We start from the raw sequence: 26,965 nt of genomic DNA, 5'->3' as shown, positions 1-26,965 counted from the left end.
GACCAAGGGGACAAGACACCCTGGATGCACAGGCCACGTGGGCCTGCCCAGTTCTGCCCCTACCAGGACCCAGCTCTGCCAGCAGACCGGGAACCTGCGGCCCCGGCTCCACTGGGTCAGGCAAAACATCACACCCACCCCTCACCGGCCAGCCTTCATTGGCCCCCCCGCTCACCTCCATTCCAGAATACAGCACCTCTCTCTGCCCAATCAATGTTTTTTCACAAATGTGGACTTTGACAGGAAACTGCCCTCCTCCCTTGACCTTGCTGTGTTTTCGGGTTTGCCCCTGGGCAAGAGAGTCTCCCCTCCTCCTGGACAGAGTGCAGGTCGCACACCTGAGGCAGGGAAGAAGCTGGCTGCATGGGGAGCCACACCTCCCAGGCAGGAGGCCGTGGCCAGGGGCTCCTGGGCCAGGGGTCCCAGAACCTTTTTTTCTCTTTTTTTTTTGAGACGGAGTCTCGCTCTGTCGCCCAGGCTGGAGTGCAGTGGCACTATCGTGGCTCACTGCAAGCTCTGCCTCCCAGGTTCACACCATTCTCCTGCCTCAGCCTCCCGAGTAGCTGGGACTACAGGCGCCCGCCACCACACCTGGATAATTTTTTATATTTTTATTAGAGACGGAGTTTCACTGCGTTAGCCAGGATGGTCTCGATCTCCTGACCTGGTGAAGTGCCTCCCTCGGCCTCCCAAAGTGCTGGGATTACAGGCCTGAGCCACCGCGCCCGGCCCCTGGAGCCTCAGTCTCGGAATCACACCTACTCCACGGAAATTGCTCAGAACGACCTTTTCCCACTTCTGGGATTCCTGCAACTGTTTTTCACCGGAGTTAAACAGTTTCGTTTCATACCTCCCAGCCCAGGGCGTCTGTCACAGCTTTCCAATCCATGATCCCACGAATTGGACTGGACACATAAATCGGGACAGGGTGCCCGGTGGCAAAGGCCGGGACAGGTGGGCCACTCTCTACAGAAGGTGCCTCTGACAGGGGCTGTGCAGGGCTGCAGGAGACACAGGAGGACCCCGCCTGGCCCCTTAGAGACAGGGTCTCCGTACGGGAGATTCCTGTAGCCTCTCTTCCTCCTTCACACTTTGTTTAAGCGGGAAATCGACCATTGCTGCCCGGAGTACCGACAGGGAAGTGAATTGACAGGGAAAGGCCCTGCCCTCCCCCGCCACGCCAGAGTGGCCATGCGAACGTGATGATGGCGCCCCAATGCAGGGACGCCCCTCTCCTGCCTGGGCCCTAATTGGCACGGCACCTGCAGTTCGAGCCCGGGGTCCCCATCCCTGCCGTGGGCTCGGCTCTCAGGTCAGACCGAAAAGGAATGGAGACCTTGAGGCTTCGGACAGGTGTGCGGACAGGAGGGCCGGGGCCCGGGTAGGGGGTGCAGGCCCGGGGTCTCCCGATGCCCTTCCCAGCGTACCCCTGCGCCTCGCCGGCGATCTGGGCACAGTGGCGGAGGGTCTCCCGCGCACATGGGAGGAGAACGGCTCAGCCTTCCAGCCCCTGGGCATGCCACTGAGGCCTGCCGTGCAGCTGGGGCACCCGCAGAACGCCGGGCCCAGAGCAAGGGCGAACACCGTGAGGCGCTGCGCTCGTGGCTTGCATGTGGCGTCCACGTTGAAACGAAGCAGGCTCGACGCTGGAAACTCACTTCACCCACCCGCCCCTTCGCCATCCGCTGGCGGTGACTGCACGCTCAGAATCCCCCGTGCGCTTCCCACGCCTCTTGGACGGCCGCCCCGGAAGCGCGCTCGCCCTGGAGGTCGCAGAACGAGCGGCGAGTGACGGGCTGGGCCTGTGAACGTGGAGGAAATTGGAGCGGCGAGGTGGCTGGGACCGGCCCTCCCCCTGCGGGTCTCACCGCCACGGCGGCCCCAGGCTGGGCGCGGAGGACAGGGCCGGGGCAGGGCGGGACGGGAAGTGCGCAGGACCCTGCGGGGCGGGGCTTGGCCTTGCGGGTGGTGCCCATGAGGGGCGGGCTGTGGGCGGTGCCTGGAAGGAGGGTGGAGCTGAGAGGGGCGGGGCACGGGAAGCGCCAGCAGGCGGAGCGGGGGCGGAGCGCAAGGGGGCCCGGAAAGAAGGGCGGGGATTGAGGGGTGGGGCCTGGGGAGCCCGGGGGGCGGGGCGGGGCGTGAGGAGCACGGGAGGAAGGGCGTGGCTTGGGGGCGGGACGTGAGGGAGCCCGGAGGGAGGGGCGGGGCTTGAGGGGCGGGGCGGGGCCGGGGAGGTGCCCGGGAGGAGGGTCCGCCAGAGGGACCCAGGCTGGAGAGTTAGCTCGGGTCTGAGGTGTTGTGAGCCGGGAGCGCGAGGAAACCAAAGGCAGGGGCTGGCTGAGGCTGCAGCTCACTGCTGATTTACCCAGGACCCCGCTCCGGAGGGGTCGTAGCCAGTTTAGCACAAGTCCATCATCCACTAGTCCCGAAAGCGCTGGGCAGTGAGGTCAGGGGCAGTGGGAGGAAATCCACCCGGCTGACGTCCTGCGGGTTCTCCGGTTCCCGGGCGCTTGGCGGCGGGTGTGGCCCTCAGAGCAGGCCACCGGGCTGTGAGCTGTGACGGGCGTTGGGGGTCCAGGCTGACTCCCGGAGCGACCCGGATCGCCAAGTCACGCCCCACGTGGCCTGGAGGCTTTTTCCTGGTCCTCCCAATCCTTCAGCCAAAGGCTCTCATTATGTGGAGAATGGAAGTCACTATTTGGGGGAACTGACTGTCCCCAGGGCACGTCCCAGAAGGGAGCAAATCCCTCAGAGGAGGCGCAGGAGATTCACAGGCAGCCTCTATGCGTGCACCTCCATTCAGTATGGGCCAGGACGGCAGACCACAGGCAGCGCCAGAAATGGCCCACGATGCAGGCAGGACGAACAGCCGGGCACCTGGGCGTGGGGACACCGGAGGGACACTGGCCGTACACGCGTGCTGCAGAGTTGGTGACCATGGGCAGTGCAGCCACTGGGTGTTGGCCTGTGAGGCCATCCTCGAGGTTTTCTGGAGGCCAGCAAGGGGCTTTCACAGCTGAGAGGTGTGTAGGGACCCGATATGGCAGGAGCTGGCCTCACCAGTTGCCCAGAGTGAGCTGGCTCTCCCAGGCTGGAGGGGCTGCCCCAGGGTGCTCAGCCAGCCAGGCACTTACTTCACTCCCTGACCCCGACCCCCAGTGGGAGGTCAGTGGGTGCCACTAAGTCCTCCCCAACCCTGCCAGACAGCAGTGTACAAAAACCTGGGTTCACATCCAGCTTGGCTGCTCACTGTCATGACAAGTGGACAGACGCCCTGGGCCTCAGTTGGCCCATCTGTAAGTGGGGCCAAAAGACAGCACCTCCGTCACAGGGCTGGCTATGGGGTGAACAGGTTGTCCCCTGGAGACAAGTGGTGTGGTGCCCTGAGGCCTGAGGCCAGGCTCCAAGGCTGCTCAAGGAATAGGGGATTTGAGGCAGCTTAGAGAGGACAGGCCCAGCAGCCAGCCCCAGCCTGATATCTCCCCTCTGCTTAGGCCCCAGACGCAGCTGCATCCTGGAGTTGTTCTGAGAAATCTGGGACCTGCCCCACCTCTACCCAGGCAGGGGGCACCAGCCAGCTCCAGAGCTGCCCACCTTCCCTCACAGGCACACAGGTCAGCGCCAGGCCAACCCAGAGCGAGAACACCTGTGCTGGACTGAGCTGGAGCAGCAAGGTGCCCTGCACAGGTGAGGTTGCCAGGAACAGTCAGTGTGGCTGTGCCCAGTCCTGGGCAGGGCAGCCATGGGAGGGCCCTGACGGCGGAGGGGTGTCCAGAGAGCCTGTCCCACTATGGAGAAGCCTGCGGGGAAGAAGGTGGCAGAAGGGAGGGCGGAGCTGGTCTTGGCGGCCACTCTCTGGCCAGTTCGGATCCTAGTCATGCCTTGGCTCCACCTCGGTTGCAGGCAAAGGACCTGTTCAGAGCTTGTGCTGGGCATCAGGCCACTGCTTCCAGCGGCCAGATAGCTTCCTGGGGCCTCAGGACTCTGGGCTGCCCTCTGGCCCCGGGGAAAGTTGCCAGGCCATGGGCAGGGAGAAAAGCAGAAAGGGGATGGGAGGGGGAGGAGAGTCTCAGCCAGTGTCCCACTCGGATGGACAGCACTGTTGTTCAGTCACCAGCTGGCTGGGAGGACAGCTTCCACTGCAGGATGGACCCCAGGGAGGAGGATGGAGCTTCATGTCAGACATCCCTCACACCACAAAGTTGGAAATTGCTCACTCAGAAATGGGGGTATATGGCACTTTGGGAGGCCAAGGCAGGAGGATTGCTTGAGGCCAGGAGTTTGACGAGACCATCCTGGACAATATTGTAAGACCTTGTCTTTACAAAAATTAAAATTAGCCAGGGCCCTGGTGCGGTGTAATCCTAGCACTTTGGGAGGCCAAGAGAAGAGGATCACTTGAGCTTAGGAGTTCAAGACCAGCCTGGGCAACATGGCAAAACCCCATGCCATCTCTACAAAACAAAACGAAACAAAAAATTAGCCGTGGTGGCTTGTGCCTGTAGTCCCAGCTACTTGGGAGGCTGAAGTGGGAGGATTGCTTGAACCAGGGAAGCAGCAGTTGCAGTGAGCTGAGATCGTGCCACTAGACTCTAGCTTGGGTAACAGAGGGAGACTGTCTCAATAAATAAAATACAAATAAAGAGGTGTTGAGGATTGCTTGAACCCGGGAGGTTGAGGTTGCAGTGAATCAAGATTTCGCCACTGCACTGCAGCCTGGGCAACAGAGCAAGACTCTGTCTCTAAAACAAAACCAGAAACAGAAATAGGGTTGTTGGTTGTCACTTAGCTGGGGCTCGTGGTGATGGGGTCCAGTGGCACATAGGGAGGGCACAGCTGGAAGGAACAGAGGTCACCTCCTCCTCAGGCACTTGGTAGGGGACAGCAGCCCTAGGCCAAGGCCACGCAGTGCTAGGGTTTGCAGGACAGTCAGTAGTCTGCACAGGGGCCTCCTGGAGCCTGGTTCTCCAAACAGTCCCCAAGGGAGCACCCAGGGGAAAAGAGAAACAGAAAACCAGCCCATTTTGGGGCCATATCTTTCAGGCCACTTTCTCTTTTTCTCCTTCTTCTTCTTTTTTTTTTTTTTTTTTTTTTTTGAGTTGGAATTTCTCTCTGTCACCCAGGCTGGAGTACAGTGGCACAATCTTGGCTCACTGCAACCTCTACCTCCTGGGTTCAAGCGATTCTCCTGTTTCAGCCTCCCAAGTAGCTAGGACTATAGGCGTACACCACCACGCCTGGCTAAATTTTGTATTTTTAGTAGAGATGGGGTTTCACCATATTGGTTAGGCTGGTCTTGAACTCCTGGCCTCAGGTGATCCACCCGCCTTGGCCTTCCAAAGTACTGGGATTGCAGGCGTGAGCCACCGCGCCCAGGTCCCTTTCTCTAAAAGTCAGCAATTCTACCAGATGAACAAACAAGACTTAAGCCCCCAGTGGTGACTTCTTGCTCCCTGCCCACGGGTGTCCCAGTCCTTCCAGGCTGTGCCTTCGAGCCTACAGAAGTCGCTCACCGTGCATGTCCCTGACCCTCTGGAGGATGCGCAGGGCCCAGGCCACCCACTGGCCTTATTTTCCAATGCAGGGGCAGCAAGGGAGGTGTCGGACAGAGCCACCCCACGGTTCCCCTGTGAACGTCTGCACGTCACTCAGAAAGTTGAAGCAAAAGAAGAGGGCTGGAGCCCACAGTGCACAGCTGGCCAGGCTGCACAGGGGATGCGCGAGGACAGTTTCCTACCACAAGTGGAAATTTGTGTGCTACAGGGAGCTGGGTCCTGGAAAGTGCAGGGACCAGCCAGCATCTCGGGACATCAAGGGCTGTCTCCAGCCAGCAGATTTCCCATAAAAAGGTGCTGAACTGGGGACAAAGCTGATTCTACAGAGCCGAGAATCCAGACCTTCCCTGGGGACTCCCAAGGGGGCCCTGGCCACCCTCTCCACCTGCAGAGGTTTCCTGGCCCAACAGCTCCTCCTCCAAGGGCCGCCTTCCAGCTCTCGGCCCATGGGGGAGCCAGTTCCTCAGCTCTGGGCTTGGTCGACAGGAGACCTAGGGCTCCCCGCACCGAGGTGGGCTCAGTGTTTTCAAGCTGAACTTGGTGCGAGGTGGCTTGGAAAGCTGGGAGCCTGCTGCGTGTCTCCTGGGGCTGCTGTGAAAAAATGACCACACACTGGGAGCCTAAAACGACCGACATTTATCCTGTCACAGTTCAGGCAGCTGGAGTCCAAAATCAGTGGTTGGGAGGGTGGCCTTCCCTCTAAAGGCTCTGGGCGGCTGCTTCCTGCCCCTTCCAGCCCTGGGCCCCTGGCATTCCCTGGCTTGCGGCTGTACCGCCCCCAACCCCAAGCTTCCTTCCTGTGACTCTCTGTCCAAATTTTCCCTTCTTTTCTTTTTCTTTTTCTTTTTTTTTTTTCGAGATGGAGTTTTGCTCTTGTGGCCCAGGCTGGAGTGCAACAGCATGATCTTGGCTCACCGCAACCTCCGCCTCCTGGGTTCAAGTAATTCTCCTGCCTCAGCCTCCTAAGTAGCTGGGATTACAGGCACCCACCACCCACACCCAGTTAATTTTATATTTTTAGTAGAGACGAAGTTTCATCATGTCTTTCAGGCTGGTCTTGAACTCCTGACCTCACATGATCCACCTGCCTCGGCCTCCCAAAGTGCTGAGATTACAGGCATGAGCCACAGCACCTGGCCCCCGCCAATTTTCCTTTTCTTTTTCTCTCTTTTTTTTTTTTTTTTTTTGAGATGGAGTCTTGCTCTGTCGCCTAGGCTGGAGTGCAGTGGCTCAATCTCGGCTCACTGCAACCTCCACCTTCTGGGTTCAAGCGATTCTCCTGCCTCAGCCTCCTGAGTAGCTGAGATTACAGGCGCCCGTCATCACACCCGGCTAATTTTTGTATTTTTTAGTAAAGACGGGGTTTTACCATGTTGGCCAGGCTGGTCTTGAACTCCTGACCTCAAGTGGTCTGCCCGCCTCAGCCTCCCAAAGTGCTGGGATTGCAGGCGTGAGATACTGCACCTGGCCAATTTTCCTTTTCTTACAAGAACACTGGTCACACTGCATTCAGAGCCAACCCTAACCCAGTATCGCCTCATCCTGATTTGATTCTATGAGTGCAGACCTTGCTTCCGAGCGAGGCCACTTTCTCAGGTACTGGTGGACATGAGTCTTCGGAGACATTGCTCAACCCACAGCACTCCCCCAGCTTGATTTCTGTGACTTGTTTTCCCCAGAGGAGGGGTGCCCTGAGAGGTCTCCACTCCCTGACCGGCTCCTTGGTGCCAAGCACTCTGCGAGGCTTCCCACGGAACAGAGCACACAGGACCGCTCTCCTGGGAAGACCAACCAGCATCTGAGCTCACAATTTCCCAGCAGGGTAGTGGGGTGGAGAGAGAAGCCTGGGCTGGGCTGGGCTGGGGAAGCTTCTCTGGGGAGGGGACGTCAGAGCAGGGTCTGGGGCCGACAAAAGCCCGCCCCTGGCTGGGGGCTGAGGGGGCAGGGGGCTGAGCCTGACACATGGGGGTAGAGGACAGGCTGTGGGAGGGTGTGAACAGGAGAGTGCTTGAAGGGGTGCTGGGGACTTTGAGAGAGGGCAGCTGGCCCTGTCTGGTGGGGGATGCTGGCCCAGAGACAGGCCATGGCTGGGGTGGGGTTCAGAAACAGGACCACTGTCTCCCGGGCCAGGGCCCTCCCCAGCTACTCCTGGCTTTCCGGCTCTTGGGGTCGGGGGCGAGTCTGAGGCTGTGGGTGCCCAGGGGCACCAAGGCACACCCCTACTCTCGCACCCATGTGTGGGCCCGAGTACCTGCCCTGCTGCCCCAAGGATCTAGTGATGTTTCCCAGGCAACTGTCTCACACAGCCTATCTGCCTGGCACTCCTGTATCCCGTAAATGCCACCACATCTGGCTACAGGCGGGCGTGCCTGCCTGGCATCCACGGGCCAGCAGGTGTGGCGGAGCACAGCCCACTTCCTGGCTGCGTCGGAAGGCTGCCCAGGCCTTTTGGCTGTCGTTGCCAGCAGGCGAGCATTGCCAGGGCACTGTGCTTGGGCGCCGGGCCGTTTTGCCACGTGGGAAGGGGTGGAGACAGCCCAGTGCCTTCAGCATGTACCCAGGGTGCCTGTTGGCCACAAGTCTCACTGGGAAATTGGGAGGGTGCACTGCCATCGGGCTGCTTAGGCCTGCCAGCCTCCGGGCCTGTCACTGCTGTCTTAGCCTGATTTGCAGGGTGTCAGCGCTGGGCAGAGATGATCATCCGGGTGACTCTGAGGATGCCAGTGGCTGGGATACTTGTTCCTTCGTGGCGGAAGGAGTTGGAGAGGGCTGGCTCCCTGACCTGCGACCAGCAGACCTCACCCGGCTTCTGAAACCAGCTCAGTGGGCTGGGGCCTGATTCATCATCCATAAATGCGTCCTTTTATGCCACAGAGGGTAAGGGGCCTCCTTGCCCACTGGTCTGCAGGTGCGGCAGTACAAGATGGGCGGCTCTGCACTTGAGCACCTTCTGCTCTGCCTGGGGTGCAAACTCCCACGGCTGAAACATTCTTTTGTAAACATGAATTTCGGCTTAGCAAAAACTCATTTCCACACTGCACGTGTCAGTTCCAACCAGAAATTATTTTCCAATAAAGCAAAACTCCCTGTCACCACAGCAGCAGCTCAACTTTTCACCAGGCTCAGCTTTGAAACTTCCACCAGCACCAGCACCAGCACCACTGTGTCTGCTGACAACTTGGGGACAGGCGGGACGAGGTGTGTTTGTTGGAGGCGAACACGCTTCCTTGTCTTGAGAGTCTTGAGTGGCTGGTCCCCTTCCAGGCCCTTGGCTGGCAGGCAGCTGTCGGGAGAGCTGTCAGGAGGGAGGGGATTGGGGGTCAGGCTTCCTGACAAGTGGAGGCACCCACCATGTGCCCAGAGCAGAGGTCACCCCAGTGCCTTTCTCTGTGGACTTATCCCTGGCTGTAGGTCACAGGGGCCTGCCCCACTGCCCCCTCCCCCGTGGTGACATGGGAGGAGGGGAAATTCATCCAGAGCAGCAGATAAACCGGAGGGGAAGAGCCCCCAGGAGGACAACTGTGACATGTGCTGCCTCTGCGTCCCCAAAGCACCAGGCCCAGAGGCCCTGCTTTCTGCCACATGGCACTGGCATGGGGCCCCGGCTCCTCTTCCCTGGTGGCCAAGGGTAAATGAGGCCCACTGGGGTGACTAAGACCAAAGGGGATGGGGGCCCCCCAGCTTCAGTGCTGCAGGCTGGAGCCAGGCTCAGTCAGCCCTGAGGTCCCCTGCAGGCTCGTCAGGCTCGTGCCTCCTAGCCTTGGGGCACCTGCAGCAAGAGCTTCCCAAGCAGCCCGTGCCAGCCGGGCAGCGCAGGTGTCCCGGGTCTGGGCCACTTGAGACCCCTCCCTGCTCCTGCTTTGCTCTGCCCCTCTTGGGCCCAGTGGCCAGGGCACCTGCATGCGGGAGCCGGGAAGGGCCGGAAGGATGCTGAAGAGCCCAGCAAAGCTCTAGTGTTTGGCTTCCCAGGGTGGGGCTTGGTCCTCCCTCCCAGAAAGGCCCCTGTTCTGGAGCAGCAGCTGCACACAGGTGTCCCTCATGGTCCTCCAGGACAGGGCAGGGGCCTGAGGTTCCCAGGCTCTGCCCAAGGGACCCAGGCAGGGAAAGAGATGAGTCCCAGGGGCTTGAAGCCCATCCGGAGGCCAGCCCGTCCTACGGCAGGAGGGCACTGGACCATGTGGGGGCCATAGAGGAGGAGGAGGCAGGAACCACCCCTGGGTCCAACAGTGGAACCCTGGGGTTGGGGAACCAGAACGGGAAAGGGAGAGGAAGGGGCAAGAACACACCCCCATCCCAGCATGGCCCAGAGAGCTGAGCAAACAAACACTTGTCATCAAAGGCCTTTCTCTTGTCTTTTTTTTTGTTTTTCGAGATAGAGTCTTGCTGTGTCGCCCAGGCTGGAGTGCAGTGGTGTGATCTTGGCTCACCACAACCTTTGCCTCCTAGGCTCAAGTGATTTTCGTGCCTCTACCACCCAAGTAGCTGGGATTACAGGCCTGCGCCACCATGCCAGGCTAATTTTTGTATTTTTAGTAGAGATGGGGTTTCTCCATGTTGGCCAGGCTGGTCTCGAACTCCTGGTCTCAAGTGATCCTCCCTGCCTTAGCCTCCCACAGTGCTGGGATTGCAGGCTTGAGCCACCACACCTGGCTTTTTTTTTTTTTTTTTTTGAGATGGGGTCTGCAGTGGCACAATCTTGGCTCACTGCAGCCTCCACCTCCCTGGGCTCAGGTGATCTTCCCACCTCAGCCCCCCAAACAGGTGGGACCATAGGCACATGCCACCATGCCCAGCTAATTTTTTTATTTATAGAGACAAGGTCTTGCCATGTTGCCCAGGCTGGTCTCAAACTCCTGGGCTCAAGCAATCTGCTTGCTTGGGCCTCCCCAAGTCCTAGGATTACAGGCATGAACCACTGGGCCTGGCCTTTTCTCCTTTCTTGGGAGACTGGGACTGCACTTCCAGGAAAGACCCAGAAGCTCGGAGCTGAAGCCAGGGCAACCAGGACTGCCGGGGAGCCCTGGACACTGGCTGTTTGGGAGCTCTTGGTCAGCTGGCACCTGCCATGTGGTGGACGTGGGGCTGTGGAGACCCCACGGCTGGGCTTCTCTCCCCTGAGAACAGGCCTAGCCACAGGGCACCTCCCACAGGGCCGCTGAGACCACACTGCCTGCAGCAGCTCCCCCAGGCCCCCACCCCACACCCGGGCAGCACTCAGCACTGTATCTCCATTTGCTCACTCAAGTCGCATGGCCTGGGGGTTAATGTCTCCGTCCTGTTTTGCTGGGGGCCTCCAGCATCTAGAACAGGAACGTGTGCTGAAGAAAACCACTCATGCAGGGAGAGGGGCACCTCCCCACTCTAGCTCCTGCTGCTGACCCCTTCCCTGAACACCATCCCATGGCCTCCAGGCCAGGGCCACTTGAAGGACGGTGGGCCGCTCCGGTGGCCTGGGTTCAGGGCGGGGCCCCACAGCTGAGTTCTGGAGGGAGGGCACAGATGACTGGGGGCTGGGAGGGGCCAGGTGAGGGGTGGGAACAGCCAGAGAGCTCTGCAGGAGGGGTGCCTAGCATGGCCCCAAAGCTGCTGGGGCAGGGCAGGGCTGAAACTGCCAAGGAGTCCCAGAGCCCTGAGTGGCATCTAGCGAGGGCCCCTGACCCTGATCCCTGTAGACCCCAGCCCTTCCATGAGGGTGGCAGCCACTCCAGGGCCCAGCAGAGCCGAGGGAGAGGCAAGTGGTCTGGGCCCATGGGGCACTGGGCACAGCCAGGTGTGGCACGAGGGTGCCTGGGCGTCTGCTGCCACCACGTGGCGGACTTTGAGGTCGCAGAGCCCAGGGTCCAGGCGGGAAAGCCCCTCAGCTGCCCCCAGGGCCCTGGCCCAGGCCCCTGAAGCCCAAGTGAGCCACCTGGACTTTGTCACTCCGCTTCTTGTTTCTTGGTTAAGGAGCTTGAGTTCTACGACTTTTGTAAAGAAACCGTGGCGACGACGACGGATTTCAAGCTTTATTTACTCCTGGAGTGGTCCTGGGAGGAGAGGCGGCTCCGCAGAGCCGGAAACGGGGGCGGGAGCTGTTGGGTGCAGCCGGGAGGAGGCAGGGCCGGGGCGGGGCGGGCAGGGCCGGGGCGGGGCGGGGCGGGCCGGGCCGGGGCGGGGCGGGCAGCCATCGGGGTAACGGAGGGGGCTCCGGCCCGGGGCTGCCTGGACGGGAAAGGGGACACGGGCGGGGCTCCCCCAGCTGACCTCCCGCCCCACACGCCTGGGCCCCCCACCCTCACGCCAGGACCCCTCTGCGGTGCAGGACGAAGGAACCCTGGCCTCAGTTTCCCTACAGGCTGGGATCAGGGCCCTGGGGCTCCGACTGGCTCAGAGGGGCGGCCTCGCTGCGGCGGTCTGGAGGCGGGGCCTGGAGGGCGGAGGCGGGGCCTGGAGGGCGGGGGCGGGGCCTGCACTCACTTCCGCCCGGCGCGCTGGCTTGGATGGAAGCGGCGCGGAGGCCGCGGCTGGGGCTGAGCCGCCGGAGGCCGCCGCCAGCGGGCGGGTGAGGCCGAGGGCCGGGCGGGGGCGCGGCCGGTTTTCCCGCTGCCACGTGCTTCCCGGCGGCCCCGCGGGCCTCCCACTCTCTTCTCCCCCTGGGGAGGGCTTCCCGCCCCCGGGCCTACCCCCCACGCCAGTCGCCCTACCCCGCGCCGCCATTCAGCGCCCGCCTTGAGCCCCCCACCCCACCCCGAGCTTCCCCCGAGCTTCCCTCGCGCCGCCCCAGGCCCTCCCGCGCCTCTCCCGTCATCGCGTCTCCCCTGAGCACCCCCGATCTGCCCACTCTATCTACCCCAGGCCCTCCGCAATCTCCCCGACCATCGCCTCGTCCGCTGAGGACCCCACATTTTCACCCACCTCCCCCGCCCCCCGTCCCCAGTACCCCTTGTCTCCCCACTGTCTGCCCCAGCAGCCGTTCCCCCAACCCTGCCCGCCACCTCCCCCACCATCGAATTTCCCTCTGGTACCCCCCATCTCCCCGCTGTCTCTGCCCCAGGCCCTCCCGGGTCTCCCCCACCATAGCGTTTCCCCGGCTGAGTACCCCGTCTCCTTTTTCTGTCCGCCCCAGGCCTTCTGGCGGCCGCCCCTGGTTTCTCCTGGGGGGTGATGAGCGGGAGCGGCCCTGGGCCGAGCTGCTGCGCACGGTGAGCCCAGAGCTCACCCTGGACCACGAGGTGCCTCCACTGCCCGCCTTCCCTGGACAGGTGTGCCCACCGGGCCCATCGCAGCGGGGAGGGGTTTCCAGGGGGAGAGCCGCCGCTGGGTGAGGCCCAACAACTCCGTGTTGCAGGAGCCCAGGTGCGGCCCGGGGCCCACTGAAGTCTTCGCTGTCGGTCCCAAGACCTTTTCCTGGACACCGTTTCCGCCAGACCTGTGGAGCCCGGGCCGCTCCTACCGGCTGCTTCGCGGGGCAGGAGGGCACCTGGAGTCCCCCGCCAGGTCCCTGTCCCAGCGCCCGGCACCTGATCCCTGCAGGGCCCCCAGGGTGGCGCAGCAGCCGTCCGTGGAGGGTACTGCCCTGCGCAGCTGCCCCATGTGCCAGAAGGAGTTCGGCCTCAGGTGAGTGGGCCACCCCTGTGCCCCGCCCGGTTATCCATCCGTGTTTGGAAACCACAGCCGTTTAGAAGGTCAAGAGGTGGCCGAGCTCAGCGCTGGCTTTTATTTATTTTATTTTATTTTATTTTTTTTGAGACGGAGTCTCGCTCTGTCACCCAGGCTGGAGTGCAGTGGCGGGATCTCGGCTCACTGCAAGCTCCGCCTCCCCGGTTCACGCCATTCTCCTGCCTCAGCCTCCCGAGTAGCTGGGACTACAGGCGCCCGCCACCTCGCCCGGCTAGTTTTTTTGTATTTTTTAGTAGAGACGGGGTTTCACCGTGTTAGCCAGGATGGTCTCGATCTCCTGACCTTGTGATCCGCCCGTCTCGGCCTCCCAAAGTGCTGGGATTACAGGCTTGAGCCACCGCGCCCGGCCAGCGCTGGTTTTTAAAGCCCTGTTTCACACGTGGAAAGGTGGCCCAGTGCTGTGGCCTGGCATGTCCGGGTGGCTGTCTGTCATGGGTCTGGGGTCTCCCTGCTTTCCGTGCTCTGGGGGCAGGGCAGGCTGGGGGCCCACAGATAGCGCAGAAGGAAGGCTGGGGACCACTGGCCCCAGGTCTACCTGGCCATCTTGGAAGCTGGTGGCACCAGCGTCCCCAGGCGCAGAGCACGGGAACACCTTCCCGAGAGTGGGTCATAGGTTTTAAAAATGAAGATCATCTTTTTTGTCTGGAGATAGTTTTTCTTATTTTTGAAGCCCACCGTATACTTATATATTTTTTTTTAAGTAAAGGGGAATGGAACTCAGTTTTACTAAGAAGATGACCCAAACTGCCCAGTGCCTGGGCTCGTTTCTGGCGACCTCGGGGCCCTTGGCCTCCTGAGCAGGCACCTGGGGCCGGGGCGGGGTGAATGATGCTGGTTGGTAACTTTTGGTTGAGTTAATGGGCGGCAGGTTTCAGATGTCACATGGCCAGGAACTGGGTCCTTCAGTCATGCCTGATGCCCCTGGTCTTCTAGAAGCAAAAACAGCTCGGGAATGTGAAGGGACCGGAGTCCAGAGTTAGCAGCCATCAACAATAACAACAACAACAGAAACGGCCGGCGCGGTGGCTCCCGCCTGTCATCCCGGCACTGTGGGGGGCCGGGCGCGGCGCCCGCCTGTCATCCCGGCACTGTGGGGGGCCGGCGCGGTGGCTCCCGCCTGTCATCCCGGCACTGTGGGGGGCCGGGCGCGGTGGCTCCCGCCTGTCATCCCGGCACTGTGGGGGGCCGGGCGCGGTGGCTCCCGCCTGTCATCCCGGCACTGTGGGGGCCGGGCGCGGTGGCTCCCGCCTGTCATCCCGGCACTGTGGGGGCCGGGCGCGGTGGCTCCCGCCTGTCATCCCGGCACTGTGGGGGGCCGGGCGGTGGCTCCCGCCTGTCATCCCGGCACTGTGGGGGGCCGGGCGCGGTGGCTCCCGCCTGTCATCCCGGCACTGTGGGGGGCCGGGCGCGGTGGCTCCCGCCTGTCATCCCGGCACTGTGGGGGGCCGGGCGCGGTGGCTCCCGCCTGTCATCCCGGCACTGTGGGGGGCCGGGCGCGGTGGCTCCCGCCTGTCATCCCGGCACTGTGGGGGGCCGGGCGCGGTGGCTCCCGCCTGTCATCCCGGCACTGTGGGGGGCCGGGCGCGGTGGCGCACGCCTGTCATCCCGGCACTGTGGGGGGCCGGGCGCGGTGGCGCACGCCTGTCATCCCGGCACTGTGGGGGGCCGGGCGCGGTGGCTCACGCCTGTCATCCCGGCACTGTGGGGGGCCGGGCGCGGTGGCGCACGCCTGTCATCCCGGCACTGTGGGGGGCCGGGCGCGGTGGCTCACGCCTGTCATCCCGGCACTGTGGGGGGCGGGCGCGGTGGCGCACGCCTGTCATCCCGGCACTGTGGGGGGCCGGGCGCGGTGGCTCACGCCTGTCATCCCGGCACTGTGGGGGGCCGGGCGCGGTGGCGCACGCCTGTCATCCCGGCACTGTGGGGGGCCGGGCGCGGGGCGCAGCCTGTCATCCCGGCACTGGGGGGGCCGGGCGCGGCGGCGCACGCCTGTCATCCCGGCACTGTGGGGGGCCGGGCGCGGCGGCTCCCGCCTGTCATCCCGGCACTGTGCGGCGGCTCCGCCGGGCGCGGGGGCGGCGGGCGGCAACGCCTGTCATCCGGCACTGTGGGGGGCCGAGCGCGTGGCGGCATGTCCCGACTGGGGGGGCGGGCGCGGAGGCGCACGATGTATCCCTCATGGGAGGCGAGAGGGGACCGAGGTAGAATCGGAACGGGAATGGAAACTCGTCTCTTCTAAAAACTACAAAAAAACTAGCCGGGCGAGGTGGTGTGGCGCCTGTAGTCTCCCCATCTACTCGGGAGTCTGGATACAGGAGAATGGCATGAACCCGGGAGGCGGAGCTTGCAGTGAGCTGAGATCCGGCCACTGCACTCCAGCCTGGGCAACAGAGCAAGACTCCGTCTCAAAAAAAAAAAAAAAAGCACAAAACAACTGAATTAGTTATCAAAACCTGCAGCAGAAAACCTGTATAGGCAGTTCTTCAGGCGAGCCAGTACTCATCCAGAGAGAAGAAATGCCCTAGAAACAGGCTCCTCCAAAATGGGGCACTTTATGGTAGCAAGCCCGTCAGGGCCTGAGGTTGGGGTGAGCCCCACGGCACCCCCAGCACCCCACCTTCACGTCACACATGGACAGCACAGGGAGGGCCTGGTGACACATACGTGGGGCTTGGTGGGTGAGCAGTGGAAGGGCCAGGGCCCAGGGCAAAGTGCCCCCGCCCTCCCAGCAGTGCCCAGAGCCTGCAGCAGGACCAGAGCATTTTTCAAAAACATCCAGGTCCAGCCGTCACTGCACATGCCTCTTCCTTGGGCTGGCGTTTTGTGATTGTCGTAAACTACAATGCTGTCCCACACGCTGATTCTGCTGAGGCAGGGGATTTTTTTTTTGTTTTTTTTTTTTTTTGAGACGGAGTCTCGCTCTGTCGCCCAGGCTGGAGTACAGTGGCCGGATCTCAGCTCACTGCAAGCTCCGCCTCCTGGGTTTACGCCATTCTTCTGCCTCAGCCTCCCGAGTAGCTGGGACTACAGGCGCCCACCACCTCGCCCGGCTAGTTTTTTTTGTATTTTTTAGTAGAGACGGGGTTTCACCGTGTTAGCCAGGATGGTCTCGATCTCCTGACCTAGTGATCCGCCCGTCTCGGCCTCCCAAAGTGCTGGGATTACAGGCTTGAGCCACCGCGCCCGGCCGATTTTTTTTTAAATAGTGAAGACTTCTTGATTCCTGCCCATCAAAAGAAATCCCGGGGGCTGGGCATGGTGGCTTATACCTGTAACCCCACCACTTTGGGAGGCTGAGGCAGGTGTGTTGCTGGAGCCCAGGAGTTTGAGACCAGCCTGGGCAACGTAGCACGATCCCATCTCTACACGCCTGGGCGTAGTGGCACCTGTGCCTGTGGGCCCAGCTCCTCTGGAGGCTGAAGTGGGAGGATTCTCTTGAGCCAGGAATTGGAGGCTGCAGTGAACTATGATTGCACCACTGCACTCCAGCCTGGGCGACAGAGTGAGAGCCTGAATCTGAAAAAAAAAAAAAAGTCCACAGACGGAAGGTACCGTTGGGAGCCCTGGTAGAAATCCACGTTCTTGGCTGAAGCTCAGAGATCCTTGTTGCTGTCAGGGCGCTGCCCCCTGCCCCCCCGGGGAGGGGCTTTTGTCTTTGGATCGCCTGCTTTTCCAGATAGTCTAAAAAAAGACTCCTGAAGACGAGGACGTTCACGAGGAAAAAGTTGCCGTTTTCAGCTTTTGAAGCAGTTGCTGAAAGCTTGGCAGACTGCCTCGATTTTTCCTAAGTAGGCGTCAGTGAAGTCAGGTCCAGGCCTTGGTGTGTCTGGAAGGCTTCAAGCACATTCGAACACTTGATTGTAGGGGAGAGCCAGTACTTTGGAACGGACCTCACCCGAGGCTGTGGCCATGGCATGGGCAGGCTAGCTGGGAGACAGGCCCATGTCTTTGGGAACAAGGGTTTGCTGTGGCCATGGCATGGGCAGGCTAGCTGGGAGACAGGCCCATGTCTTTGGGAACAAGGGTTTGCATGGCCACCCTGGGATGCCCCGGGACTCATGGGTGGACAGGACCCCAGCAGGGAGGCCACCTGGCTTGGAGGGTCTGGTCTAACAGCCGGACTTGGCCTTGAACTGTTGCCCTGTCCCGCACAGACGCCTGCTGAGCCTGGAGCCCTGGCAGGGGCGGGTCTGAGGAGTGGAGCTGCCGGGAGGGCTCCCATTTCTCGCGTCCTTGGTGTTCTCCAGGTCACCCAGAGGACTGTCACATGCTGGATTTGACAAACTATGTCGAATGTCCTTTGTGTCTTTAAGGTCCTCTCGTGGTCCTATTTGGATGCATTTTCAGACACCTGCGGGTCGTGGGTGCGTGGGAAGCTGGGCACTGGTGAGGGTGCTGAGAGCTGGAGCTGTGTTTTGTCTCTGTTGATGGATGCATTTTCAGACACCTGCGGGTCGTGGGTGCAGTGGGAAGCTGGGCACTGGTGAGGGTGCTGAGAGCTGGAGCTGTGTTTTGTCTCTGTTGATGCAGCGAGGCCCTGGGTTGGCCATCGGGTTTGGTTTGTTTGTTTTTGAGGAGTCTCGCTCTATCACCCAGGCTGGAGTGCAGCATGCAATGGCATGATCTTGGCTCATTGCAACATCTGTCTCCCGGGTTCAAGCGATTCTCCTCCTGCTTCAGTCTCTTGAGTAGCTGGGATTACAGGCGCCACCACGCCTGGCTAGTTTTTGTATTTTTAGTAGAGACGGGGTTTCAGCATGTTGGTCAGGCTGGTCTTGAACTGACCTCAGGTGATCCGCCTGCCTCGGCCTCCCAAAGTGCTGGGATTACAGGTGTGAGCCACCGTGCCCGGCTGGTCGTTGGGATTTTACCAGCCCTGAGGCCCCTCACACTGCCAGGTGCCAGCCCACCCAGCAGCCCTGCTCCCCTGCCCACACGCAGAAGCCACCAGAGGCTTCTAGGCTGAGCCCCCACTGTCCTGCAGTTGGGTTGGCCCCTCCACACTGCAGGGCCTGGATGTCTGCTCAGTAGCCGAAGCCCCACAGACAGGGCAGATGAGGCCGGGACAAAGCTCTTCCGCTGCAGGCAGGGGTCTGAAGGCATCTCAGAGGGCCCCCACCCAAGGGACACTGCCTGGAAACCCTGGGACAAGATGACCTCGGTTTGGATCTTAGGACCTTCTGGCAGCCTTAGAGAAAGCTTGTGGAGGGAGGTGCTGGTTCCCAGGATGGGCCGAAGCCGGAAAGTCAGATTGAGGGACCCTCGGGGGCTTCAGAAGGCACTGGGTGGGCTCTGCCAGAGTGAGGAGGCAGCTGATGGCCGCTGGAGCCGGCCCCAGGAGTGGGGGGTCCAGCTGTGGTCTGGAGAGGGTAACTTGAGGGTTGCAGTGTCCATACAGATGGGGCACAGGAGCCACAGGAAGGGACCAGCAGAGCCCAAGGGCAAAGCGGCGCTCCATGGACTAGTCTGAGGGCAGAGGCTGTCGGGGAGCGAAGGGGGGGTGTGGCTGACAGGTGGACACAGGGACATGTTTCCTGTGGACTTGGCCGCTCAGTGGGGGTATATCCCCCAGCAGTGGTGTGTGAGGGATGGTCACTCTGATGGGACACTGGCCACTTGGCCTCCAGCAAGATCTAGGCCCAAGTCTAGGTTGAAGCCACCCACTCAGTCCCGGGACGTCGTCCCTGGCGGCTCTGCTGAGCATGCCAGCTATGGCACCCTCGGGGAGTCATGGCCGGAAGTCGCCTGTCCTGGCTTCCAGGGCCACACCTTGGCCAGGCCGGTGATGGTCGTTTCCGGCCGCTCCAGTTAGGCTGATGGGGCCGTGATTGAGTGTGGCTCCTCCCTTGCAGGCTGACCCAGCTGGATGTTGACAGCCACCTGGCCCAGTGCTTGGCGGAAAGCACAGAAGACGTGATGTGGTGAGCCCCATCCAAGGAGCCCTGCGCAGTGTGCGACGCCCGGAGGCGCCCTCCCCCTGCAGAAGCCCCTCCTCTCAGCTCTCCAGCTTGTGCATTAAAAGGGCGGGCGCCTGTCTCTGTCTCTCTTCGTGTTGTGATGGAACATCTGTGTTTTTCTTTCTGACGTTTGGTTTAGGGCAGATTCACTGCAGTGAAATCAGAACCAGCCCCAGGCGGGTAAGCTGACCCCTTTCACCTGGCACCCCCTGTGGACAGCAGACGGGCTGAGGGCAGCTTGCTCTCCTAACTTTGTGGACAGGCCTGGTTAGCTCATGCACTGCAGTCACGGTTTTGTCTTTTTTTTGAGACAGGGTCTCGCTCTGTCACCCAGGCTGGAGTGCAGTGGTGCGGTCTCGGCTCACTGCAGCCTCAGACTCCTGGGCTTGATGATCCTCCCACCTCAGCCTCCTGAGTAGCTGGGACTACAGGTGCGTGTCACCACACACAGCTACTTTTAGTATTTTTTGTACAGATGGAGGGGTCTTGCCATGTTGCCTAGGTTGGTCTTGAACTCCTGGGCCTGTGCAATCCTCCCGCCTTGGCTTCCTGAAGTGCTGGGATTACAGACCTGAGCCACCGGCCCCAGCCTCTGGTTGCTTTTTTTGTTGTTGTTTTTATTTTTATTTTATTTTATTTTATTTTATTTTTTGAGATGGAGTCTCGCTCTGTTGCCCAGGCTGGAGTGCAGTGGCTGGATCTCAGCTCACTGCAAGCTCCGCCTCCTGGGTTTACGCCATTCTCCTGCCTCAGCCTCCCGAGTACCTGGGATTACAGGCGCCCTGCCATCTCGCCCGGCTAGTTTTTTTGTATTTTTTTAGTAGAGACGGGGTTTCACCGTGTTAGCCAGGATGGTCTCGATCTCCTGACCTCGTGATCCGCCCGTCTCGGCCTCCCAAAGTGCTGGGATTACAGGCTTGAGCCACCGCGCCCGGCCTGTTGTTGTTTTTTTTGAGACAGTCTCACTCTGTCGCCCAGGCTGGAGTGCAATGGTGTGGTCTTGGCTCACTGCAAGCTCCGCCTCCCAGGTTCACGCCATTCTCCTGCCTCAGCCTCCTGAGTAGCTGGGACTACAGGCGCCGCCACCTCGCCCAGCTAATTTTTTTGTATTTTTTTTAGTAGACACAGGGTTTCACCGTGTTAGCCAGGATGGTCTCCATCTCCTGACCTCGTGATCTGCCCACCTTGGCCTCCCAAAGTGCTGGGATTACAGGCGTGAGCCACCACCATCGGTCGTGTTTTAATTCCCCAAAATGAACTTGCAGCTGCAGCTAGTTATGAAAAAGGCAGGCTCCTGCCACCACGTGCTGCGGGCCGTGGGCCTGGACTCCTCAATCCCTAGGTTGAAATTCTCACCACAAGGCGAGGCCTCTGCCAGGCCGAGGTCGGGCCAGCACCTCTCGATGGGATTAGTGCCCCCTAATGGAGACCCCGGGGAGTTCCCTTGCTCCCTCCACCGTGCGGGACACAGGCCAGAAGAGGGTCCTCTGGAGTCCAGGAGTCTGGTTGAAGTCCCGGGTCTGTGGTCATTTGTTAGGGCTGCAGGAGCAGAGACTCCCTCTGGGGCTCCAGGGCCTCATCACCCCCCAGGGGCTTCGAGGCGGCTTCTCCTGAAACAGGGAGTTTCTGAGGAAGGACAGCAGCAGTGGGCATCTGGTTCACCCGGACCTGTCAGCCACTGTCTGTGTGGCTCACGGTGGGAGTGCAGCATGGGGAGCAGCGTCTTCAGGGAGCTTCCTGTCCACTGCGGTTCAGCCCCCAGGTTCTGGGGAGCCGCGCTCTGCGGACTCAGCCCTGACCCCCGTCTGTGGTGGCCGAGGGAACAGACCTGGGGGCAGACGTGGTGTGAAAACCCAAGATGAACATGCAGATGTCTGTGTTTTCCTTTCAATGATGGCTACAGATAGGCTGGGAAAACATGGAGCCATAAATGCAGATCACTAACGGAAGGAAAATGCTACGCTCTGGGATTCCAACCCTACAATGTCCTGGAAAGGCAACCCCGTGAGGACCTACAACATCAGACGGTGCAGGGGCTAGGAAGGCACAGCGGAGCCCAGGAGGTCTCCGGGGCGTGGACTTCCCTGCGTGGCCCCACAGTGGTGAATCCAGTCACGCGCCTGTCCACACCCACGGGACCGACAGTGCCTCGGGCGAGCTCGGCGGAACTCTGGGTGTGGGGTGATGACAAGGGCAGGCCCTGCAGCTGTCAGCAGCGTGCCCTGTGGTGGGCAGGGCATGGGGACTCTGTGCTGCACCTTCTGCTCATTTTGCTAGGAGCCTAAAACGGCCCTGACACAGGCCTACTTAAGAAAATGGCTTCATGCCGGGCTCGGTGGCTCACGCCTGTAATCCCAGAACTTTGGGAGGCCGAGGCAGGCGGATCACCTGAGGTCAGGAGTTCGAGACCAGCCTGGCAAACATGGTGAAACTAAAAATACAGAAATTAGCCGGGTGTGGGGCACATGCCTGTAATCCCAGCTACTGCGGAGGCTGAGGCAGGAGAATCGCTTAAATCTGGGAGGTGGAGGTTGCAGTGAGCTGAGATCTCGCGACTGCACTCCAGCCTGGGTGAGAGTCTGTCTTAAAGAAAAAAAGAAAGAAAAGAAAATGGCTTGAAAAACCTTTGCTTCTTGGAAACACCTACTTTTTTTTTTTTTTTTTTTTTTTTTGAGACGGAGTCTCGCTCTCTAGCCTAGGCTGGAGTACAGTGATGCAGTCTCGGCTCAGTGCAAGCTCCGCCTCCCGGGTTCACACCATTCTCCTACCTCAGTCTCCCGAGTAGCTGGGACCACAGGCACCCGCCACCATGCCTGGCTAATTTTTTGTATTTTTAGTAGAGACGGGTTTCACCGTGTTAACCAGGATGGTCTCCATCTCCTGACTTCGTGATCCACCCGCCTCGGCCTCCCAAAGTGCTGGGATCACAGGCGCGAGCCACCGTGCCCGGCCAAAAACACCTACTTTTAATGATAATAATAATGTAAGCATTTTCATTAAAGTCTTTAATGGATGTATGAGACTTTGAATGACCCTGGCCGTCGAGGGTGTCATCCATGGGAGAGTCGGTCAGCCACGGGCTCCATGGGCAGCTGCCCCACACCGCGCCCACACAGGCCCACCGTGCAGCCCCCAAGTCACCAGAGTTCAGGAACCACTTCCAAAAGACACACCGTTGTGACCGGAGCCATTGGCAAATATCAGGATTTTTCAAAGCACACTTCAATACATCCTTCACTTTAATTTATAAAACAAATGACGGAATAGAAAAGTCTCCCCTGTGATGAGCACAGCGTTACTCACATTGTGTACAAGAACAGCCACACTGGTAACCGGCACGCTGTTGGCAACACGGCAGTATTTAGGTCAGTGCCTTAAATATTTAACAAATCAAGGAGGCTCATGGAAAGCAGTTTGCTTGTTAACCACTTCCAGGATACACTGGGGGTCTCCCACTCAAGGTGGGGTCCCAGCAGCCCCGCTCCCCCGGCAGGTGTGACTTCAGCGGCTACAGGCTGGGCCCCGCTACCTGGACATCCCCACGCTGGTCTGGGACACCTGTGTGAAACCCAGGTCGGCTCCTGGACTCTGCCCTGGGGTTTCTAACGTTCCGTCTTTGGAGTAGAGTCTCACCGGCTAAGGCTGGGAGCGCGGCTGGAACCCATCTCCACATTCCACCCAGAGGCCTGAGCTGGGGCAGGGGCGGGGTGTGCAGGGCCGGGGGCCGGCAGTGTGCCCAGCGCTGTTCTTGTCCCAGCACCTGGGGCTCGGGTGTGAATCCACCACGTCGTGCTCGGCGCCAGGCACGGAGCGGCGCCCTGAGAAACCTGAGTGTGGGGTGGGCCACGCTCACCTGGTGGGTATGACCTTGAGGCAAGGCAAGGCGTGGCGCGAACCTCCTAACTTGAGGTTTTCTGTATCTCCTCCCGAAGCCACTAGCCGCACGGTGGGGTGGAGCGGCCCCTGAGTCATGGAGGCCTGGGGTCTCTGCGCCTGGCCAAGAGGGCTGCGTGGCAATTTCCACACCTCCACACCTGTGCACCAGGCCCCACTCGGAGGCACGAGGCGGTGCGACCCCCTCTCCCAGAGAGCTCAGAAGACGGCTCCGCCACACCTGACCCCTGGCAGCCGGCAGACCTGCCTCTAGAAAGCCTGGGCTCTGGGCAGCTGTCCCTTCACCGGAGGGGTGGGAGGACGGAGAGCGCGGGCGTGTTCCCGGGAGCAGGAGGGAGCAGAAGGTCCGCGCTGCTGGGAGGAGTGTGCCTGTGTTTCTGCATGTCTGTAGGGTCATCATTTTGAACTTTAAGGCTGGGGTCCGTCACACATACATCGGTTAGTTTTCCCTAACTCAGTACTGTGTGACAGTAAGAATATTTTCCAAAAATCAAACGCGTCGCACGAGGGATCGTGCAGGCACTGCTTAGTGTGGTCAGAAATGGATTTGTGCAGATTTAGTTTTCAATTTTCTTTTTCTCTTTTTTGGTCTACTGTGCTTTGGTGAGCCACATTTTAGAATCTCTATGATCCTATTTCTATTTCCCCCATCGGTCCAGTGAGCTGGCTGACCCAGCTGCCACCTGCTTAAGGTGTCACTTCACCCTAGACCACAGCAGGTGGGCACACGCTCTGCAGGAAAAACCACAGAACTTACCAGGGTTTAGGAAATGGTGCGAGTTTGTACACTTTTTGATTGCGGTGTGTCCCCACAGGCACTTAAACTCCCGCCCGCACCTGTGTCCTGCTGGCTTCTAACCTGCCCCCCTCCATGTGGCTGCGTCGGAGACGTGGGGCAGGCGCCACTCACGGAAAAAAGGCAGCAGAGGGGCTTCCACATCATCGGAACTTTTATTCCTCAGGACGCTACACGCTCCCTTTCCTGGCGGGGCAGGTCAGTGCATCGAGTTCTGTTTCCGTGGAAAATGTGCACCTTGGAAACTGCATGACAGCCCCTCAGCAGGGTCCCCGCGGCCCACCGCGACACAGGCTCGGCAGCAAGTTCCTCCAGCACGAAGCTGGCCTGCCCGGGCCCAGGTGTGAGGGACTGTTCTGCTCCCAGCAGCGCCTGCCGACGCTTCCCTCCGCGGTCTCGGCGCAAGCGTCTGTCCCTGGCCGCCCTCGGAGCCGTGCCCAGCCTGGCATGCATATGCGGTGGTTAAGGATACAGTTAAAGGGTCAATCACGCGTGTCCACGACAGAGACGCAGCGGCCTCACACCGACTCCTCGGTGGACAGCAGTAACGGGTTGATGTACTCGAAGCCTTCGAACTCCGACTGGTCGATCCTCTTTATGGCATCCCTGTGGGCAAAGGCGGCAGGGGCGGGGCATGGCCTTGTGTTCACTCCCTCCGGGGAGGCGAGTCACATTCGCAGAAGAATCCTCCCCCAGCGCCCACCGGAGAGATGACGCCAGGCGGGCGGGACTCAAGGGCAGGCCGGGTCACCAGCCGCCCAAGGTGCCGGCCTGCCATGGGGCTGCCCGAGGGGTCCTCCAGGGTCCCCTCACCCAGTGGGACTTACTCATCGTCTGGGGTCAGCTGCACGGGCTCGCTGGTGAACTGTGTGTCAAAGTTGTCCAGACCGTAGTCGTCCGTGATCTGTGGCTGGAATGGAGGGAGCGCCTGCTTCTTCTCCAGCTTGGAAAAACAAGGCAAGAAAGGTCAGCTCCGCGCGGGCATCATCCCTACCAGACTGAGTGTCACTCGAATCAGAATGAAACAGTAAGAAACGCAGCATTTCAGTCTGCCGAGTGTTTGAATGCCAAATGTTTTTTCTTACAACACAAAATCTAGAAAATATCCAAAGTCAGAAAAATTGTCGAGCTGAGAGGAACGCCGGAAGTGTGGGCCACGCTGGCCACATGTGGGATGGAGCAGGACCCCCGGCCACCCTTGCGAGGCCACCCCATTCCTGGGGGTCCTTGTTGAGAGGGGCACCAACGCTAACTGGCTGAACAAGCCGTCTCATGACGTCTTGGAACCCTGACCATAAAGGCGCAGGACCTGGCCACAGCACCCTGCCTGCACTGGTACCGCACGATCCATCTGTCAGGAGCCTCCTGCCGGCCCGTTTCTGCCTATCCAGGCATCGACTTCAGAATCTCAGGTGCTGCTTGGCAGGAAAATGCCCAGCAGGTGGGCCTGGGCCTTGGCTCAAGGCTCACTTCTGGCCACTGCGTATTGGGCCTTGGTGATGCACCTGTGCCAGGGAGGGCAGAACGCTGGTGCCTGGCACAGGTGCCACAACACACACAGGTGAGGACAATGAAAGCCCCTCAGTTCCCCTAACTCATGGCCACTTGTCCCAGTGACACAGCTATGCTCTCCCACCCACCCACAATAGGGTCTGAATGTGCCCCCCCAGATTCACGCTGAGAAACTCATTCCCCAGAGCAACAGTGTAGGAGGTGGGGCCCGATGGGAGCCCCGCCCTCACAGACAGATTCCTGGAGCTGTCAAGACAGCTTGGGCGTGGATTCCTCTCTGCTTTTTGCCATGAAGGCACGTGGCCTTCCTCCCCTCTCCCCTCTCTCCTCCGGGGAATGTGGTGTTTGGGCACCATCTTGGAAGCAGAGATCTGGCCTCACCAGACACCAAGCCTGCTGGCACCAAGACTCTGGACTCCCAGCCTCCACAGCTGGGAACGACCTCTGCTCCCTGGAAATACCCAGGCTCAGGTATTCTGTTACAGCAGCACCAAGACAGACATTCACTCTCTGCCTCCCTCCCTGTCTAACCCACTCCGACTCACCCTTTCCCTCCCTTGCTATCCCACTCACTCATTCACTCGCTCACTCTCTAGCCCACTCTTTTTTTTTTTTCTTTTTGAGATGGAGCCTCACTCTGTTGCCCAGGCTGGAGAGCAGTGGCGCAATCTCGGCTCATTGCAACCTTCGACTCCCTGGTTCAAGCTACTCTCCTGCCTTAGCCTCCTGAGTAGCTGGGACTACAGGCGCCCACCACCACCCTCGGCTAATTTTGTTGTTGTTTTTTGAGACGGAGTCTCACTCTGTCTCCCAGGCTGAAGTGCAGTGGCGTAATCTCAGCTCACTGCAGCTCCACCTCCCAGGTTCACGCCATTCTCCCGCCTCAGCCTTCTGAGTAGCTGGGACTACAGGTGCCCGCCACCACGCCTGGCTAATTTTGTTTTTGTATTTTTAGTAGGGATGGGGTTTCACCGTGTTAGCCAGGATGGTCTTGATCTCCTGCCCTCGTGATCCGCCCGCCTCGGCCTCCCAAAGTGCTGGGATTACAGGCGTGAGCCACTGCGCCCGGCCTCTCTAACCCACTCATTCACTCACTCACTCATACACTGGCTCACTCACTCTCTAACCACTTTCTCTCTCTTTCCTTCCCTTCCCTTGCTCGTTCTCTAGCCCATCCTCCCACACTCATTCACTGCCCCCCCCGCCAGGTGTGTGTTCCTGTGCAAGACTGAGATCCAGCTGTCAGCAATAGGCACCGTTTGACCCCAGCCTTGTGGAGCCACCATTCACCAGGCTTGAGGGGAGGACGTAACGTCGCTCTGCTCCCTTTAGTGCCAGCCAGGATGGGGCTGGGTGGGTGCGGCTGGTGAAAAGAATGCAGCCCCCCAGTTGCTCTCCGAGGCCCCCAGCCCCTGCAGACCAAGCAGAACAGCCCAGCTCACAGGCGGATCACAGGGCACTCAGCAGCCGCCTTCCCTCCGGAAGAGCCAAGAAGGATCCCAAGATCAGAAATGCCCCCAGCGTGGCTATGCCTATCCCTGGTGCCCCGCCTGCTGGGGGGCAGCACCCCAGATGTACTCTGACCATGCTGG

General features: G+C 60.4%; 2 protein-coding genes and 1 pseudogene across 7 annotated transcripts in view; 2 read left to right on the top strand and 1 right to left on the bottom strand.

The window, feature by feature from the left end:
* Positions 1 to 11,734: 11,734 nt before the first annotated feature.
* FAAP20 (FA core complex associated protein 20) lies at positions 11,735 to 19,274 on the top strand. Its single transcript, XM_030942381.1, has 4 exons — positions 11,735 to 12,096; positions 12,661 to 12,796; positions 12,883 to 13,151; positions 19,067 to 19,274. The coding sequence occupies exons 1-4, from the start codon at positions 12,035 to 12,037 to the stop codon at positions 19,137 to 19,139; spliced, it is 540 nt and encodes a 179-aa protein (XP_030798241.1). The 5' UTR covers positions 11,735 to 12,034; the 3' UTR covers positions 19,140 to 19,274.
* A 2,811-nt stretch (positions 19,275 to 22,085) lies between these two features.
* LOC115900766 lies at positions 22,086 to 24,917 on the top strand (annotated as a pseudogene). The gene is made up of 2 exons (XR_004060404.1): positions 22,086 to 23,357; positions 23,881 to 24,917. The product of XR_004060404.1 is annotated as an uncharacterized LOC115900766 (transcript).
* The window catches only part of PRKCZ (protein kinase C zeta), a 143,512-nt gene continuing 140,542 nt past the window's right edge, over positions 23,996 to 26,965 (bottom strand). For 3 of the 5 annotated variants that reach the window (XM_030942377.1, XM_030942376.1, XM_030942380.1), the window contains 2 exons: positions 24,689 to 24,804; positions 23,996 to 24,467 (listed from right to left, as the gene is read on the bottom strand). In XM_030942377.1, coding sequence (XP_030798237.1) covers positions 24,380 to 24,467; positions 24,689 to 24,804 — 204 coding nt within the window. In that variant the 3' untranslated portion in view covers positions 23,996 to 24,379. The remainder of the gene's footprint in view (positions 24,468 to 24,688; positions 24,805 to 26,965) is intronic. The other 2 variants (XM_030942379.1, XM_030942378.1) reach the window with 1 other exon arrangement.

Source organism: Rhinopithecus roxellana, chromosome 12, assembly GCF_007565055.1.
Source record: "Rhinopithecus roxellana isolate Shanxi Qingling chromosome 12, ASM756505v1, whole genome shotgun sequence".
Classification (NCBI taxonomy): Eukaryota; Metazoa; Chordata; class Mammalia; order Primates; family Cercopithecidae; genus Rhinopithecus; species Rhinopithecus roxellana.
The sequence above is the reverse complement of the archived record's forward strand: the minus strand, read 5'-3'. Positions and strand labels throughout refer to the sequence as shown.

What these genes read in the sequence shown, in the direction of transcription:
- FAAP20 (XM_030942381.1), top strand. Translation starts at nt 12,035, where the DNA reads ATGGAAGCGGCGCGGAGGCCGCGGCTGGGGCTGAGCCGCCGGAGGCCG. An exon ending in TGCCCGCCTTCCCTGGACAG is followed by an intron (nt 12,797 to 12,882) that starts GTGTGCCCACCG and finishes TCCGTGTTGCAG; the next exon opens with GAGCCCAGGTGCGGCCCGGG. An exon ending in CAGAAGGAGTTCGGCCTCAG is followed by an intron (nt 13,152 to 19,066) that starts GTGAGTGGGCCA and finishes CCTCCCTTGCAG; the next exon opens with GCTGACCCAGCTGGATGTTG.